General features: G+C 43.2%; 2 protein-coding genes across 3 annotated transcripts in view; one reads left to right on the forward strand and one right to left on the reverse strand.

Moving 5' to 3' along the window:
• The window catches only part of LOC106954331 (uncharacterized), a 12,843-nt gene extending 10,764 nt beyond the window's left edge, over positions 1-2,079 (reverse strand). The window contains exons 1-2 of the mRNA XM_015043746.1: positions 1,739-2,079; positions 37-153 (exon numbers count right to left, since the gene is read on the reverse strand). Coding sequence (XP_014899232.1) covers positions 37-144 — 108 coding nt within the window. The 5' untranslated portion in view covers positions 145-153; positions 1,739-2,079. The remainder of the gene's footprint in view (positions 1-36; positions 154-1,738) is intronic.
• A 1,724-nt stretch (positions 2,080-3,803) lies between these two features.
• LOC106954335 (origin recognition complex subunit 1-like) lies at positions 3,804-14,018 on the forward strand. 2 transcript variants are annotated; one of them, XM_015043748.1, is made up of 17 exons: positions 3,804-4,085; positions 4,844-4,971; positions 5,054-5,226; positions 6,619-7,015; positions 7,087-7,342; positions 8,365-8,424; positions 8,761-8,847; positions 8,936-9,134; positions 9,208-9,314; positions 9,548-9,649; positions 10,182-10,353; positions 11,103-11,210; positions 12,005-12,154; positions 12,601-12,720; positions 12,795-12,949; positions 13,027-13,114; positions 13,687-14,018. In XM_015043748.1, the coding sequence occupies exons 1-17, from the start codon at positions 3,991-3,993 to the stop codon at positions 13,879-13,881; spliced, it is 2,592 nt and encodes an 863-aa protein (XP_014899234.1). In that variant the 5' UTR covers positions 3,804-3,990; the 3' UTR covers positions 13,882-14,018. The 2 variants fall into 2 exon arrangements, with proteins under 2 accessions (XP_014899234.1, XP_014899235.1); XM_015043749.1 differs by having other exon boundaries at positions 8,368-8,424.
• The last annotated feature ends 3,355 nt before the right edge of the window (positions 14,019-17,373 follow it).

Below are 17,373 nucleotides of genomic sequence, written 5' to 3' on the forward strand. Positions count from 1 at the left end.
TGTGTGGTTCTGTAGGATCTGAAGGTGTGTGCTCACCTTGCTCTCAAGATTCTGGGAGCTGCTGGTGACCAGGCTGAGGCCTGAAACCAGATCCAAAACCACAACTACAACCAGCAGACTGTAAAACTTTTTTTCGCACGTCATGTCTGATCTCTGCAAAACAAATAAAAATACAAAGTAAAGGTAAAACTTCAGCCATTCAGTGAAGTCCAGTAACTGTTCTGCTTTTAAACAAGGATAGAAACACCTAAATCTGATTTAGAGTTCATATAAAATATCATAAACGCACATTACACCAGCTGCAACTGTTATGATGCAGATCCCAAGACCGAGTTTTGCGATCTGTGTGGTCTCCGTGTTACAAACGATCTTTGTCATATTGTGTTTTCAGAAACATGACGGAGTGTGCGCTCTTGGCAATAAACTAGCTTTGACGGATATTTCTCTGGTACCTTTGTAAAAAAGAAAAAAAAGTTTGCCAGTTAGGAGTGATGGGTGTTTTAGCTAGAAATGAATTTTTCTTTCTGCTATATTCCAATTACAAAATACGTTTTGAGTTCTGCATTAAGATGAGTGTGTTATGGAGCGTTACCGGTGACAAAAACGAGACCGACGCATACACTTTCACTGCAGGCCCTAATGCGTTTTTCTCTTCACTTGAGAAAACCTCATGTGGGAACTTTTTAATGGTTGTTCGCTCGCTGTTTAGCTACACATAGTCAAATGTTCTGAGTACAGCAAATATAATATCAAAGTTAACTAAGAGACCGTTATTAGAATTGACCGAGGCTGTGTGAATCAAATGCAGACAATAGTGCGATAGTTTCGCTTACAAAAACATAAGTTAACTTGAACAATTATATTTATTTAATCAAAAGCGAAATCACCTGCAACTTTGCACATGCGTGATTAAACACTCGTTACGTGTAATCACATTCCTCTAGAGGGGTGTTTTAAAAATGCCATCCAGAAAGCCAGACAGCCCTGCTCAGACTCCCAGTTCGCGACGAGGGCAGCGGGACTGTACAGCTCAAAAGTGTTGCACAGGTGGGAGGGACTCATGACAGCTCTCACTGCTCGCTGTAACTGCTATGGTACTATCACATGTTGCCCCCAAAGTTTCTCCAATAGTCCATTAAAAAGTCGTTACATTGGTTGCTAATCGCTTTTTAAAAAATCGCTAAATATAGTGACGAAGTTCTTAAGTTTGTAACAGTAGAGCAGGACCGAGTAATGGCACTTCCACTGCTGAAGCAGTGGCAGCCACCGAGCCTCCCATTAATTACGGTTTCTTCCATATTCTGCACATTGTTTTGATATTTTGATGCAATAATAATAAAAAGTAGCGTCCCTTTCTGTGACAGTTAATAAATCGCAGTTAATAAATCTTGGTGGCCCCCGCTAAGCTTCGGGATTTCTGCAGTTATTTCTTGGGGGTGTTTCCCCAGCCTTGGATTTCACTGATCGACTTAACTCCCCACCGTACAAAGTAAATCACCACATGTTTTGATTGCGATTTTTTAACGGCGTTTGTGGAATGACCCGATACATTTTTAATACTTATTCAACAACAAAACCTTTTTTTTTTTTTTTTTTTTTTTTTTTTGCTAAATAAGAACCGATTTGCACAATGAATAAAGTGTGCGGCGTTCTTAGCATGATCTGCACCGAATAATAAGAGATTTTTGTCAATATTATGATTAGTATCTAATTCAACTGGAATAAAACAGTAACTCACTGTGATAGTTGCGGACCAGCGTCAGGTTAGTATCGGTAATAAAGCTGTCCTGTCCTGATCAGAATAATATAAGCAGTGGGAGTCGGGGAAGCCAGCAAAGAAGCCCCGCCTCCCGTTGCTTCTGTCGTCAGAAATGTTCTGGTCGACAAAACCCAAAATGAAGCGCATAATTCGGTCCAAATCCTCCATTGTCTCCAGATAAAAATACATAGTCGGTGTTGCCAACACTTAATGCGCTCCTCTAGATGAAATAAACTTTATGTCGTCAGTTATTCCAACAAAGGTCCTGACAGCAGACGAGGTGGAAAGATGGCCGGCGGATGAATACTGACTGCACAGCACTCACTGCCCGTGGATGTAGGTTCCGCGGCGTTATTCCGCCGCGTTGCAGCGGAATAAGGCAACGCCGTATGTCACGTGATTCTCCAGTAAACTGGTGAATCAGTAGAGTGGTTATCTACTGATTCTCTGCTGGAGTCTTGAGTAGTTCTGCTCCAGTCCAGTTGGTGAAGTGGTTCACTGAATTTATTCTAAGAGAGAAATAAATAAAATACACAAAATAACCTAAACAAACTGCAGAGCAAATAGCTCCCAATGAACTGCGGGCGGTTGTAAAATTAAACAACAAAATGCACAACAGTAATTATGGTAACAGTGACAAAAAAACAAACAAACAAAAAAACAAGTAGAAAACATGGCGAAAATACACAAGAAACATTGTGCATAATTAAATGTGTCTAAAATATATTTTTTAAAATGTAATACTTGTAAAGGAAACACAGAGCTGCCAGGTGAAAACTTGCTTCTTAATAAGACTTTGGATTTTTGGAAGAAAACTTGATGCCTCCTGAATTTTTTACACTGTCTCATTTTATTGATTCTTTAGCAACCAAACATTTGTACACAACAAGAATCTCAAAATACAAATTCAAAAATGAATTCCAAAGGAAAATTAAATGTTGGCGTAACTCATTGATTTAGATTCTTCAGAGTTATTGAAGATGGTGATGGCTGTTGGGAAAAGAGATCTCCTGCAGATGTCTGTATTGCAGTGAATCCAAAGAAACCTCTGACTGAAGATGCTCTGCCTTCCCAAACTGGAAAATATATATCTAATGATAATGTCACCTGAACACAACATCACACAATCTATGCAAAAAAGAGATAAAAACAGAGATAAATTACAAGATTTCAAAATTTTTAACATCTTTATTGACAAGTCAACTGTGTAAAAGTGCAAAAGATAATGTTTGTAGTTTGATTTGTGTGTTACCATGGTTACAATTTGATGCTATGAGTTTAATTTTTGTGTTTGAGCTTTGGACTGCTCTAATATCAAATGATCACTGATCACTTTTAAGCTTGGCCAGTTAAACTTGGCCCCCTTTCCCAGATTCCACCAAATCTGTAATGAAATTCATAAAGAGGGGCCCCTAAATCATATTCTGCTCAAGGCCTCAAACTGCTTTGGGCTGGCCCTGCGAAAATATAACTATTGCATCTTTGTGCTGAACGCAAGAGACAAAAAGGGAGATTTAATTAATGTGTCACTATTTGGGAACCAGGCTTTTCCGTTTCCTGGTGGTTTAGTTAAACATCACAGAAGGATTCATGGGACTGATCGAGTAATAAGAAGAGGATTAGGGCCAGTGAAAAAAAATCTGATTTTTTTTTCTCATATTATTGACTTTGATCTGAAAGTAAGGACATATCCTAATCAGATCCCGTTCAGAAAAATCATTTTCCGTATGAATACTGATACTCTACTTGAGTTCATATTTTGCCTAGTTTACCCACCTCTGTTAATTAAGACAATTTTACATGTTCAGATTTAAAAATTAAATAAATAAATCACCAAAAGTTATAATAAAAACAAAAACAAAAGGAGACAATGGAGAAAATCAAAGAAAAAGTACGAGGTCTACTCATTTTCCTGTCACTCTGGCGGAAGAGTGGCAGGAACCTTTTAGGTGTTGTTCGGAACGCAGAATGATCACGTGACTCCTCCGCTAAAGCCTCTGCATTATGGGAGTAGACGCATGCGCTCTCCGATAGGGGCGCTGTTTAAAACCGAGCGGCTGGAATATTTTCCCGCGAACTTCTGTTACGTTTCACCTCACTTCCCCCGAGCCTCTAACTGAAGCTGGTTTTTAATAAAAGTACAGGGAGAGTCCAGGTTTCCTCCCGGACCGAGCAGAAGGACGGTTTTAATCTTCCCGCTCCGGTTCCGAGCCGCCAGCAGGACCGACAGGATGAAGTATTTTACCAGGCTGAGAGTCAAACGGATCTATGAATGGCGCGGAGCTCCAATCGGCTTCAACAGAAAACTAAAAACTTCTGAATATGGGTGAGAAGAACCGAGCAGCGCGTTTAATAACCGCTTTTATCTGACTTCTGGGCGATTTTATCACCTGGTAGCAATAAAATACATCTTTGCATCTTTTTAGGAGATTAAGATGCCATGAAAAGTTGATTTATTTCAGTTGTTAATGTCAACTATTTACTTTATGCTTATTAACTATACATGCATTTCAATAATTTCAGTGATTATGGCTAAATATTACGAGACCGAAAAATTAAGATTATTAGACAGTTACTGAGCCTCTTCACAGGGAATGGAGGCCTCCAAAGAAACTCTTCAGGAAGCTGTGTCCAAATATACTGCTGGAAAGTTGTGTGGAAGGATAACTGCTGCCTTGAGTATTATGAAGGCAACATTTATGAGTCAAGTCCTGATGGAAAATGAAAGCAGATCTTCTTACAGATGGGTCCACTGAGTTCAGACTTGATCCAACCTGTTGGACCCAAACAGCAGCCGATGACTCGGTTCTCCTGAAACATCAAACTGGACCTCAGACAGCTTTAGGTTCTCAGCCTCTCCACTTCGAGGCTACGAGGCCTTGATTTTCTAAATGAAACACATTTACTTTAATTTGTTTCCTGTTTTCTTTTTTCCTTCCACTTAATTTTCCATGAATATATCTGAATGCAGCACTGTGTAAACAGCTAACTTCTTCAGGCCATAATATTGACCAACTATAAATAATTTTTATCAGTGTAACCTTTGTTTTTTTCTGTTTTTTCTGTTTTCCTTTTCGTCTCCAGCTCCCTCTCCATCAGGGTGGAGGGTCTCCCTCAGACCACCGTCATCAGCGCCGGGCAGCACATCCTGATTGAGGGCGATGATGACGACAACCCGTACGTCGCCAGAGTTCTGCGGCTGTTCGCAGACGGTCGGTTCCAGGAACCAGATTTAAACTAAACCAGCTGACTCTGGATCAGAGCTAGCTGACCTTTGACCTGCTGCCGTTCCAGAGAGCGGCGTGCAGAAGAAGGCCGTGGTCCAGTGGTTCGTCCGGGTGTCCGAAGTGCCGCCGAGCAAACTGCAGCTGCTGGGCAGAGTCCCTCACCCACAGGAAGTCTTCCTCTATGAAGGTCGCAGCTGTGAGGACGAGGTCAACGCCGAGTCCGTCCTCCGACCCGTTCAGGTGACCAACGCTGTTCAGCTACACTCTAAAACACATGTTGGCTTTAACTAAACGTCTGAATGAAAAAATAATCAACTTTTCTCTCAAATGTAAATTTACTTTAACATAATCAACTAAATGTAAAGATACAGTTAAAACACAAAACAGGAAATATGTGCAAACATAAAAATAATTAGAGGAAAAACAACAGAGATCCAATAAATCAATTCTTCAACTTCAAATTAATGATATTTCAATAGTTGGTGGATGATTATATTCTGCAAGTTATGTTTAAAATACTCAACTCTTATTACCAACATATTTACAAAATATATTCATCAATTTGAGAGCAAATTTTAAAAATCAAATATTAAACAAATGGATCAAATATGTCTGAAGAATCAGATAAATTACTTTAAAAAAGTCGAGTTTTTTGTTTAAAGATTTTTAAATGAATAGTTGATTATGTTAAACCAAACTGACTGTTTGTATGTTTTATTTTTCTTATTTTCATTAAAAACGTTTTTTCTGATTCTGAAGCTTCACATTTTATTGTTTTATTTTGTTAAATATTTTATCATTTTCCGTCGCAAATAGAACATGTAATGGAAAATCTCACCCCTCTTCTGCTTTAGATTGTTTCTGCGTGATCTTATCATGAGATTGGTCGAGCTGCTCTCACAGACGGGGCCGTTCATACGTAGATCTGATCTGAGACCAGCCTCCTGACCTTAACATTAGTCAGATGCCAGACCGTCAGTGTTGGGCTCCACAGAATCCCTGATACCCAACAATCAGGGATTCACACCTATTGTCCAATCAGGCCTCTCCGCTCTGACCCTCCGTTAGTCAGAGAAGACCGACAGACGGAGGGTCAGTCTGCGTTTCTTATTTCTTCCCATCCAGACTCTTGTTAAATAAATTAATTCCATGACAAATATAAAAAATAGTTTTCTTAGATAAAAATACACTTTATACAAAAACATTTAATGAGAGTTGGTGCATTTTTTATTTCTTTGGTATTTTAAATCTTTTTCATTCTCCTATTATTTAATTCTTTGTATTTATTATTTGTATTATTTACATAATTCTTATTTTAATTAATTAAATGTATTTATTCCTATTTTGTTAGTTCTATAATTCTTATCTCCTATTTATATTTGTTCCTATTAATAATAATTTAAGTATTAATAATATATATATTTATCTAATAAATAATGTAGTTAATAAATATAAATAATACATAATAATAATTTGTATTATTTTGCATAGTTTTAATAAATTTCCATTTTTCGCTCCAGTCTTTGACTCTATCAGGTTATTTTTATTTTCATCATTTTTATATTTTCGGTCGTTTTAAATCCTGTGATCTGGTTGTTGACCTTTTGACCTCTGAAGCCCCTCCCCCTGCAGGTGAGGCACCTGGATGTCGCCGCTCCGTTTCCCGTCTCTGAGGACGGAGACACTTTCTACGTCAAACTGTCCTGGGATTCCAGAACCTTCCGACCCGTCGACCCGTCTCTGCTGGACGCTCCCCGTCCCTCCCACCCCTCCATCCCTCTCTCCCCGCCCCGCTCGCCCCCCGCGGCGGCCCCGGGCCCCAGGGGCCCTGCCCGCCGCGGCCTCCCCGCCCCGGACCCCGCTGTGATGCGTGGCGCCATGGCAACGCCAGCGAGCAGCAGGAAGCCCGGCGCCGAGGCCGAGTCGCTGCACTCCCTCACCAAACTGTCGGCCTCCAAATGCCTCAGCGCCAAGCGGCGCAGCGCCACCCAGAGGACGCCCGGCGTCCGCAAGAAGCTGCAGCTCAGCAGTGAGTCTTCATCGCTTGTCTTCATCAACCAGGAAGTGAAACCGGCCAATCGCAGCTCTCTGTGTCCTCAGGTCCGGACGAGCCGGCGGCGCTCAGAGACGACGTCCTGCAGCAGCAGCTGGAGGCGGAGCTAGAGGCGGGGGCGCGGTCTGCCACCGGGGCGTCCCCCTCCCTCCCCCCCCGCATCACCCACAGCCTCACCCCCCTCCGCAGGACCAACAGGAAACCCTGTCGCCGTGACGACGTCCCCCTGACGCCACGCTCCTCCCGCCGCCGGGAGTCCCAGAGCGAGATGGACAGTCCGCCGGCTGGAGACGACCCCAGCAGGTCAGAGGTCAACCTCTAACACAAACCAGACGAGGAAATTCTCATTTTAATGATTTCCAGTGAAATTTGTTAAATTTTGCAACAAACAACGCAGAAAAACCTGCAGCGACGTTTCGCCGGGCTCAGCCGTCACCATGGTAACGAAGAAACGGTTTAGATTAGGGTCAGAGCCATGAGGCATAAAAATAAAATATCAGGTTTTTTGTTCCACATCCTGTGATTTTCTCACTTTCTAAAAAACATTAATTACAAACGACAGAAAGTTTCTTTGAGTTTAATGATTTTATTATTAAGGCCTTAATTTTTATTTAACTACAAGAATAAATTCATAATATTAGCAGAAAAACGTGAGATTTTTCCAGAAATTAACGTTTCACAACTATAAGGAATAAAGTTTGTCAGGATGTGATGTGAAGCTCAGTTCGTTCACTGCTGAGGATAATTTGATGAGGATTTAATAAAAGATTCATTTTATTTCTAAAACTTATATCAGAATGAAACTTAAGATGATCAACATTTAGTTTTTATTTTTTGTGTTGAAATACTCATAAAATACAATCTTAACGTTGAAATGCTTTGACTTCATTCTCATAATTGAAAAAATAAAAACCTGAATTCAAAGTCCAAAAAAATGAAAGTTTTAAAACAAACTTCTCCAACAAAATGGCCGCCCTCAACTTTCTGACATCACTCTGATTTACGGAAACATGAAAATTAAATCTTCAGAAACCAAACGGTTATTAAATGGACTGGAGATGTTTCCAGTTTGTCAGAACCAGTTCAGAACCAGCTGGTTCCTCTCAGTCCCCAGCTGGTCGCTCCAGGGAGAAACCACGCCACCTGCAGGGAGACGTGAGTCACTGAACGCATCGCCGGGTTGCGTTTAGGTCACCTGGTGACGGTGGAAAACTTCAGCTCTGAAGCAGGGGCTGCTGGGAGTTTGAGTCCTGGGTCACTGAGGGGTCGTGGTGATTCTGGACCTCAGAACCAGAGACGACCTTTGACCTTCTCTGTGTTCCCAGCAGAACCAGCAGCAGGAGGAAGGAGGTCCAGACTGGGACGGAACCAGTTCTGGAGGTTCTGTGAGTATTTTTACTTTTCAGTTTCAATCAGTAAAAAACATTTTCCTGGTGAATCAGCCTAAACGGCCTATCCAAAGTAAAATAAATGAACCACCTGGATGACATATTGGCCCATTTGATTAAAATATATTTATATTATATTTTATTATATATTATATTTATTATATTTTAAAAGTATTCAGTTATGAAAATGAATAAAAATGAACATTTAATTTAAAAGATCTCAGATTTTTTTAAGCTGCTTTTACCAAATATAAGTTTTTGAACCCGGTTCTGTTTGGACCCGGTTCTGTTTGCTGCCTGACCTCTGACCCGTCGGGTCGACGTGTCCCTCAGAGACGAGGAGGAGGAGGAGAACGGCGCCCTCAGGGTCTCCAGGAGGAAGTCGGCTCTGAAGGTGTCGTCTCGGATCAGGAAGCAGCTGTGAGCGCCGACCCGACCAGAACCAGAACCAGAACCTCCCTCCGACCCGTGGGTCCGATCTCTAGCGGTTCTGATGTTTCTCCTTCAGGAACCTTCTGGACGGCCGGCTGAGCTCTGATGAAGACGAGGAAGAGGAGGAGTTTGTTCCCTCCAGGAAGGAGCTGCAGAGCAGCGACGAAGAGGAGGAGGAGAAGGAGGATGAAGAGTTGGCGGCGAAGAAGAGCCGCCGCTCCTCTTCCTCTCATACGAAGCAGAAAACCCGATCGCCGAGGAAGACGCCTAGGAAGGTGAGTGTCGCCATGGCGACGACACCTGACAGCGGTTTTTATGGTTCTGAGCTCCTCGGTTCTGGTTCTGCAGGCCGGTCCAATCACACCGCGGAGCCACCGCCACGCCACGCCCAGCATCCCGAACCGGGCCCAGCCGGCCCGTCGCCCCGGCAACATCCTGGAGGAGGCCAGAGCCAGGTGAGAACCAGAACTGGGTCAGAACCAGAACTGGGTGAGAACTACTTCCTGTATTTCCATCTGGTTGTCCCGCCCCCAGACTCATCTGACCAATCAACAGACGGAACAGTCTCTCCTGGTTTTTAGAGTCCGGTTCTGGTTCAGTTGGAGCTTAATGTAACAAAGTTCCCGGTTTCGGGCCAGGCGACCCGACTGGATCCGTCCTGCAGCTGTTTCTTCTTTGCTCCCTTCAGGCTCCACGTGTCGGCCGTGCCGGAGTCGCTGCCCTGCAGGGAGCAGGAGTTCCAGGACATCTACAGCTTCGTGGAGAGCAAGGTCCTGGACGGTACCGGAGGGTGAGGACGGTTCTGACCCAAAACGTTCAGCCCTTCAGTTCTGAGGTTCCTGGAACTCAGCCTGGAGAAAAGATCTGTTTTAAATGAGGAGAATAAAGTGGCAGTGTTACGAACTCCTCCATGAAAACTGAGGAACGTGGAGCATCTTGTGACGTCATGCTTTGCTTTAACATCAGCATCTAATTATCAGAACCAGAACTTTTTATTTGTTCAAACAGCTGAATCTACAAATTTAGACTTTTTTATATTTACATGACTTTCTTCTCCTCATAGCTTCGTGCTGCTAATATTGTGACTTTATTCTTACAATAATATGAAATATTTATGTCTTATGCTGCTCTCAACAGTCAAAAACAAAACCTGGACGTCTCTTTGTAACTATTCTAATATCTTAATATTTTTAGGTTTTTCTTGTTTTTAATAATTTGTTGTTGGAGCCAAAGCCGAACCAGAAATATCCTGTTTGAGTTGCTGCAGTTCCTCGATCTGCCACCAGGGGGAGCCCTCAGACTGACCTGCTGCTCTTCCTCAGGTGCATGTACGTGTCCGGCGTGCCGGGGACGGGGAAGACAGCCACGGTGCAGGAAGTGATGCGCTGCCTGCAGCACGCCGCTGAGCAGGACGAGATCCCGCCGTTCGTCTTCATCCAGATCAACGGGATGAAGATGACCGACCCCCACCAGGCCTACGCCCAGATCCTGCAGGTGATTGGCTGAAAACCGACCAATAGGCTCACTGACCCGCCTAACTACCAGCCTGTCCTCTGACTGACCGGGTCATGTTTCCATTTCAGTTTGGGAATTAAAGGACCCACATTTTTATTTTTTCATTGGTTTAGTTCTAAAAATTTGTTCCTTTAAAGAGCCGCTTCCTTTTTCTTATTAGTTTTAGTTTCTTAATTTATTACCAAATCTGATCTGGTGAATATCATCAAATATTTCAAGCCTTTATCTTGTTGTTTTGATGATTCTGAAAATAAAAACCTAAAACTTAACATCTAAGAAAATTAGATTTAAAAAATGTAATTAATTAAAACTAACAGAAATCTCAGGTGGACCTTTTTCTGCCACAACTTTTCCTTCCACTCAACTTTCTATAAATACAATTTTTAATCTGAATGTTTTCAGGTAGATGAGCTTCAATAATATTCTAGAAAATGTCAGATTGTATATTATTATCTCAGTTAATGATGCACATTTTTCACACTTTTTCCTTCCACTTAACCTTCCATGAATATTTGAGCTGCAGTTTTTAAAGTACATGAAGCCCAACAGTATACCAGGATATTCTGTGTTATCCTTCCTTATAGTGCACCTCCTATCACACTGATTCCTTCCTCTTTTTTCTGGTTTTTTTCAAACAAACATCCTGTTACTGATCATTAATCTGGTGACTCGGCACATTAAAACCCGATAAATCAGATTTATCGGGTAAACAAAACGTTTCTGTGCAGAAGCTGACGGGTCAGAAAGCCACGGCTGACCACGCCGCCGCGCTGCTGGAGAAAAGGTTCAGCAATCCGGCGCCGAGGAAGGAAACGACCGTGCTGCTGGTGGACGAGGTGGGCAAGCAGCGTCGTCATTTAATCCTCATCAGTTCAGATTTGATTAAAAAAAAGTCGAAGTCTTGGTTCTGAATAAAATCATCAGCAGATTTAAAAGTTAAAAATAGCAGCCAGAATCTTCTGCTTGTTCTCCAAAGCGTGACCTCATTTCCTGCCCCTCAGATTTGTTGGTTTGTGGTTCCAGAGATGAACTCAGCGAAACGCCGACCTGAATAAAAACCCGGTGGTCTCTGTGGGGGGGTTCGCATTCAGCTGTGATCCGTAACAAAGTCCAGGTTCAAACCCGACGGAAACTGGTTTTAGCTGTGCAGCACGGCGGTGGAGGGATGGTGATGTGGGCTCAACACAGAACCAGGAAGCGTTTCTGTTCGTCTGCAGAAATAAAAAACCCTGATGGTTCGCTGTGGTTCATCCAAAAGTATTCATACCCCGGCAGGTTTGGGTTTGACCAATCAGAGTCCAGACCGAAGATTAAAACAGGTCTTCAACTGGGGGTCGCCGCCCCTGCAGAGGTCACAGCGGTCCTACAAAGCAGTTNTTAGAGTTCTGTTTGTTTATTCAGAATAATGTCTTTAAACTGAGCTTCCTCCTCCTCCTCTTCATCAGTCGGCCTACTCATCATTAAAGCAACAAGTACAAAGAACAAAAACATAAAATTTCAGTCAGAGATGAAAACGTTCTGAATTTTATTCAAACTGACAGTTTGTTCATGGCAGCAGCTTTCCTAAGCCGTCTCTACCATAAAGCGTTGATTGGCCGGCCCGTTGCCACGGCGACCTGTCTGTGTGCAGCTGGACCTGCTGTGGACCAGGAAGCAGAACGTGATGTACAACCTGTTCGACTGGCCGACGCGGCGCCACGCCCGCCTGGTGGTGCTGGCCATCGCCAACACCATGGACCTGCCGGAGCGGATCCTCATCAACCGCGTGGCCAGCAGGCTGGTGAGCAAACACTGAGGTCAAAGGTCATGATGACACCAGGAGGAACTCTGGTGTCTGGAGAACATGGAGAACCAGAACCTTAATGTAAAGATTACTTCACCTATTTTATGTTTCCTGAGACTTCCAGCTTAGTTTACTGCAGCGGTGCCCAAAGGGTGGGTCGGGGGCCACTTCTGGCCCTGTAAATGAATTAATGTGGCCCTCAAGCTCAGTGCAAGAATGGAACAAAGACAGTTTATTATTTTTGGATGATATTTTTAGATTAGTGTAAGTTTCATCAGCTTCACCTTCAAATAAAAATGGTCAAATTTTTGTGCAGCAAAACGTTTCGTCTCATTTGGAAGATTTTAATAAAATAGTTTCTTCAAAGCAAAAGCTCCTCAAACAAAATTATTGCTGCAAACAGATGTAGTCGAGTTGGTTGACCTCTGACCTCTGACCTCCAGGGTCTGACCCGGATGTCCTTCCAGCCGTACTCCTTCAAGCAGCTGCAGCAGATCGTCACGTCTCGCCTCAACAAGCTGAAGGCCTTCGAGGACGACGCGCTGCAGCTCGTCTCCAGGAAGGTAAGCCTCCCCTCCCCGACCTGTTTCTGGTTTCCATGGGAACCGGCCGGCTCAGCGCTGCTCTCCTCCACCAGGTGGCGGCGCTGTCGGGCGACGCCCGCAGGTGCCTGGACATCTGCCGGCGGGCGACGGAGATCTGCGAGCGCTCAGCGGCGGGGCTGGTGGGGATGAGCCACGTGATGCAGGCGCTGGACGAGATGTTCTCCTCGCCGTACGTCGCCGCCATCAGGTGAGCGTCCCGGTGGAACGGCGGTGGGCGGAGCTTCAAGGAGCGGCCCGCTGACGGACCGCCATGTTTGTTTCCAGGAGCGCGTCGACGCAGGAGCAGCTGTTTCTACGAGCCGTCATCGCAGAGTTCAGGAGGCTGGGACTGGAGGAGGCCACCTTCCAACAGGTGAGGTCAGAGGTCACACATTGGTCAGAGCCGGACCAAACAGAACCAGTGAGCAGAGAATTAGAACAAAGAACAGTTCCCACCGAGACTCGAGTCCTAGAACTGTTCAGAAGAATCAAATCTCCTGTACACGACTGAAACCGTCTGTTCATCCATTCATCCAAACTAAATGTATAAATCGATCAGTTATTGGGTAATTATTGATCATCAGATGAAACATTCTCACGGTACTTTTGGCTCCGTGTTCGGAGTCGTCAGCCTGGAAGTTTTTATTCTTTCTGCTCCGAGCAGAAAGGAGCAACATCAGCAACAAAACCGCAGAAGTTTTGTTGCTCTTCTGTGTCGGCCATCTTTGGCCTGAAAGATGGCCGACACAGAAAGCGGCTCTCACACCGAGTGAAACCATGAGAGGAATTTCACACATTCATCAACCACCGATGTCATTTAAATGCTCTCATGTAGCGAGTCATGATTAAAATATTTATGATAATAAAACCATTATGCATTGATGCCGGTTCCAGGCGTTGCTAACCTTCAGCTTGTCTGGCTTTTCCCTGCGCGCGGTCTGCCAGGTGCTGGTGCAGCACCAGGCTCTGTGTCGGGTGGAGGGCCTGCAGCCCGTCGGCGTGTCGGAGGGCCTGGCCGTGTGTCGGCGCCTGGGAGCCTGCAGGCTGCTGCTGCTGGAGCCCAGCCGCCTGGGGGTCCTGCAGAGGCTCTGGCTCAACGTGAGCCAGGACGACGTGCTCTTCGCCCTGAAGGCCGACTGACGAAGAGGAGGAGGAGGAGGAAGCTCTGTCTTAAAGCCGTTTCTGTTTTAGCTGTGGTTCATCCCTGGTTTTAAATGTTTTCTGTTCTCAAAGTACTTTAATGTTTTCTGTCTTAATTATGCAATAAAAACCTTTAAAGAAAACTTTTAGTGTGACTTATTTATTGATCAAACCTGTTATTGTAATTAAACCGAGTCTCTAATTGTTTTAAGCAGAATATAAAAATATTTTTACCTTCATTTGATTTCCTCTGTTGGATTTATGATTTAGCTGAAAGTCGATGTTTTCTCCTGAAATCTTTTTAAATTTTGTAAGAACTTGATGGAAACAAAGCAGGATTTAAACAGGAAACACACAAATTTTAAAATGTTTAATTTATTAAGCCAATAAAAACATCCAGTTATGGAGTGTGGAGGTAAAGCTTCAGGTTTCCCTCTGCAGCAGCGTCGGGTTCCTCCGCTCTGTGAACAGGAACGTTAAAAACACAAATAAATGGAAAAAATGCATCTTAAATGCTGGGAACAAAGATCCAGATCTTTTTATAATTTTCTGTTTATTTAAATTTCTACATTCTTTCATGACTGAACAAACCTGCTAATGCGCCAATAGCAAAGCTAATTTTAGGTTTACCATTTTTGCTAACTGAAAACTTTTAGCACATGGCGTTAGCTTCCACTAACTACCAGATTGCTAAAGCAGATTAGCTTCTAAATACATGTTGATAGTTTAATTAGCTTCTGCTTAATACCAAGTTGGTGTAAAGTTTTAGTTTTTGGTAAATATGTTGGCATAGTGCTTTAGCATTAACTTCTGCTTGATGCTGGTAAATCATTTTAGCATTAGTGAATTCATTTTTATCATTAGCGCTTTCTAGTTAGCCAAACTGTTTTTAGCACACGTTGTCATGGTGACCAACCTCCCATTAGGGAGGAATAAACCAGAATAATCCTTCATTACGACACAAACCTGCATTTCTGCTAGGCCTATAGATTCCTTTCCTCTTTCGGTAAACCAGAACACCGATGATGATGATGATGATGAAGGGAATGAAGATCAGCCACCAGAGATCCTCAGACGACGCTGCAGGAAAACCAGTTGAGTTTGTGTTCAGGAGTTTTTCACCTGGACTTGAATCAACACCAACATCTGATGTTTAAATAACCAGAAATGTGTTTTTATCAGGCAGAGAAACTCACCAGGTTCCATGAAGACGGGACATCCTGCAAACAGATTAGTAATCTGGGATTAGAGTTACAGGCTAATTCTAATCCCAGATTGAAGTTTAGTAAATTCATCTCACCGCTCTCCCTGATCGGTATCGTTATGCCGTCTCCCTCCATGATAAGGTCAGAGGTCACGTTGTTGCAAACAGCATAAGCCGTTTCCTGGAAGCAGACCAAACATCCGGATGGAGGAGGAGGAGAGACGGAGGAGCAGAGCGGAGTCACACCTGGAGTCTCCCACAGGTTCCCCTGAGCTACTCCATCAGGGTACAGCTGATCCACCTGTCTGACCTTTGAACCCACTGCCTGGAGGCATCTCAGAGGATCCATCCTGAAACACAAGGAGCCGAAAAAATCCTGACAAATCTGAGACTTACAAAAGTTCAAACGTTCACATCAGCAGCACTTTACTGCCAATAAGGCTTTAACTCAGTGAAGGTTTAAACACACATCAAAAAGGAAATATTTTGTTTAATATAAAAAAATTAAATATGACAAAAAAATAGTCTTCAGATGCCACAATATTTATGTTTTCATTCAAATCTATCTCCAAATCTTGGTTATGAAATAACCAAAGCTACATTTTCACAATTACTTCATTATTTTGTTTTAAAAGTAGTTTTATTGCACTTTAATTTTCAGCTTTTCATAAGTAACATTAATATAAAGTATTGTTAACCTTACTTGAGTAAAATTTCTGGATCTTCTATCCACAGTGAGAAGCTGAACTGGGAGAAAAACAAACATGATAAAATCAAAAAGTGCATGAAATACAAACAAACAAAAACTTTTTTTTATACAAGTAAAAGTAAAAATACTCCTAAAAGTACATTTTTTAAAATGTAATTGAATAAATGTAACTAGTTTCTACCAAACTCTGTTGTAGATTTGTTCGCTCACACCGTTTTTTTTTTTATAACGCCATGTTGTTTTATTTACGTTGAACACGTGAAGTGGGTTTGTCATGATGGCTCCACCCACTTCCAGGTTGTTTCAGGAATCTCTCTGGTCTCCGTTTCTGAGCTTCTTCCAAGTTGGAAGAGGCTCAGAAAGGCGCGGGGTTGGCAGTGTGAACTCCTCTCTCGTTGGTCTGAGTCTGAATTAACTTCATACATGAAGATAAACACTCCGACATGTCATAATGCCTCCTTCCGCCCCTCTGCGCCGGTTTTCCTCACATTTTCACGGATATCCCGCATTTTATCCGCAATCGGAGACTGACCAGGCTCTTCCAGCGGCCAGGCTCTTCCAGCGGCCAGGCTCTTCCAGCGGCCAGGCTCCGAGGCGGACACCCAGCCAGCCAGCTTCGGGTGGGTGTCCGCCTCGGAAGCTGGACCTGGACCTTCATCCACCTTCATTCCTCCACTGCGAACTCGGAGCAACAAAAATAACTTTCACTGACACTAGATCTGATAGACACGGCATGAAAACTGTCTCCCTCTGGGGAAGTTATCGTCTGGTTTCCATCATTTTAGACAAAATGTTAGATAAATAATCCTGAAAACGCTTACCCAGTTTTGACGCTGCCGCCGCTCCGCGCACTTCCCTTGTGCTGCGTTTTATTCTGGTTACGCACCACAGGGGCTGGAGTGGATGTGGATCCGCCACTCAGTGGTTGGGAGAGCTGCTTGTCAAGAAAGAGACCCAATGCTGTTTTTGGGGCCAGGCCTCAGTGATGACAGCTAACCAATAAGAATTGGGCATTTAAATGAAGGCATGAATGGATGAATGATGATGAATAAATGATAAATGATGATGATGAATAAAGCAACATTTGCCACTGCCTGCACTTTATGTTTCGGACACTATTGGGCGATTTTTAAACTTCTCATCGACGCAACATGTTTGTTTATAAGCTTCTTTGTTTTACCATTCTCCCGTCATTTTGTTCTTCCATCCTCGAGTAGCTTTTTTTTTTTTTTTTTAGTGTTTGAGTCCAGATTTCAGTCCAGATTTGAATAGTCCAATCATTTTTGCAACACCTTTTTAGGCTCGTAGTTCCAGAGCGGAGGAGAACTAAACCAAATACAGCTGCTTTTCCATTAAAATAAGGAGATTTCTGATTACCTGGAAGGTCTGCATGACCACCAGACCTCCTACTGTAGGTTTCTGGCAGTAGGATCCTGGATTAGCTGTTAGACACCATTAAAATAATCCAACCCACTGAAAACAGCACATATGTTTTTGTCCTTCTGGAAGCCGTTCTTGGGATTTTACTCATTTTTCTTCATCCAAACATGGCAGGTGGAGTTGATACCAGAAAGTTCTG

The sequence above is a fragment of the Poecilia latipinna genome, unplaced genomic scaffold (genome assembly GCF_001443285.1).
Source record: "Poecilia latipinna isolate Pla-1442-1.1 unplaced genomic scaffold, P_latipinna-1.0 Scaffold647, whole genome shotgun sequence".
NCBI lineage: Eukaryota > Metazoa > Chordata > Actinopteri > Cyprinodontiformes > Poeciliidae > Poecilia > Poecilia latipinna.

Bases quoted from the DNA above. Each gene is read 5' to 3' on its own strand.
- LOC106954335 (XM_015043748.1), top strand. From the start codon at position 3,991: ATGAAGTATTTTACCAGGCTGAGAGTCAAACGGATCTATGAATGGCGC. The intron at 9,135-9,207 runs GTGAGTGTCGCC...CTGGTTCTGCAG, and splicing joins CGAGGAAGACGCCTAGGAAG to GCCGGTCCAATCACACCGCG. The intron at 12,950-13,026 runs GTGAGCGTCCCG...GTTTGTTTCCAG, and splicing joins CCGTACGTCGCCGCCATCAG to GAGCGCGTCGACGCAGGAGC.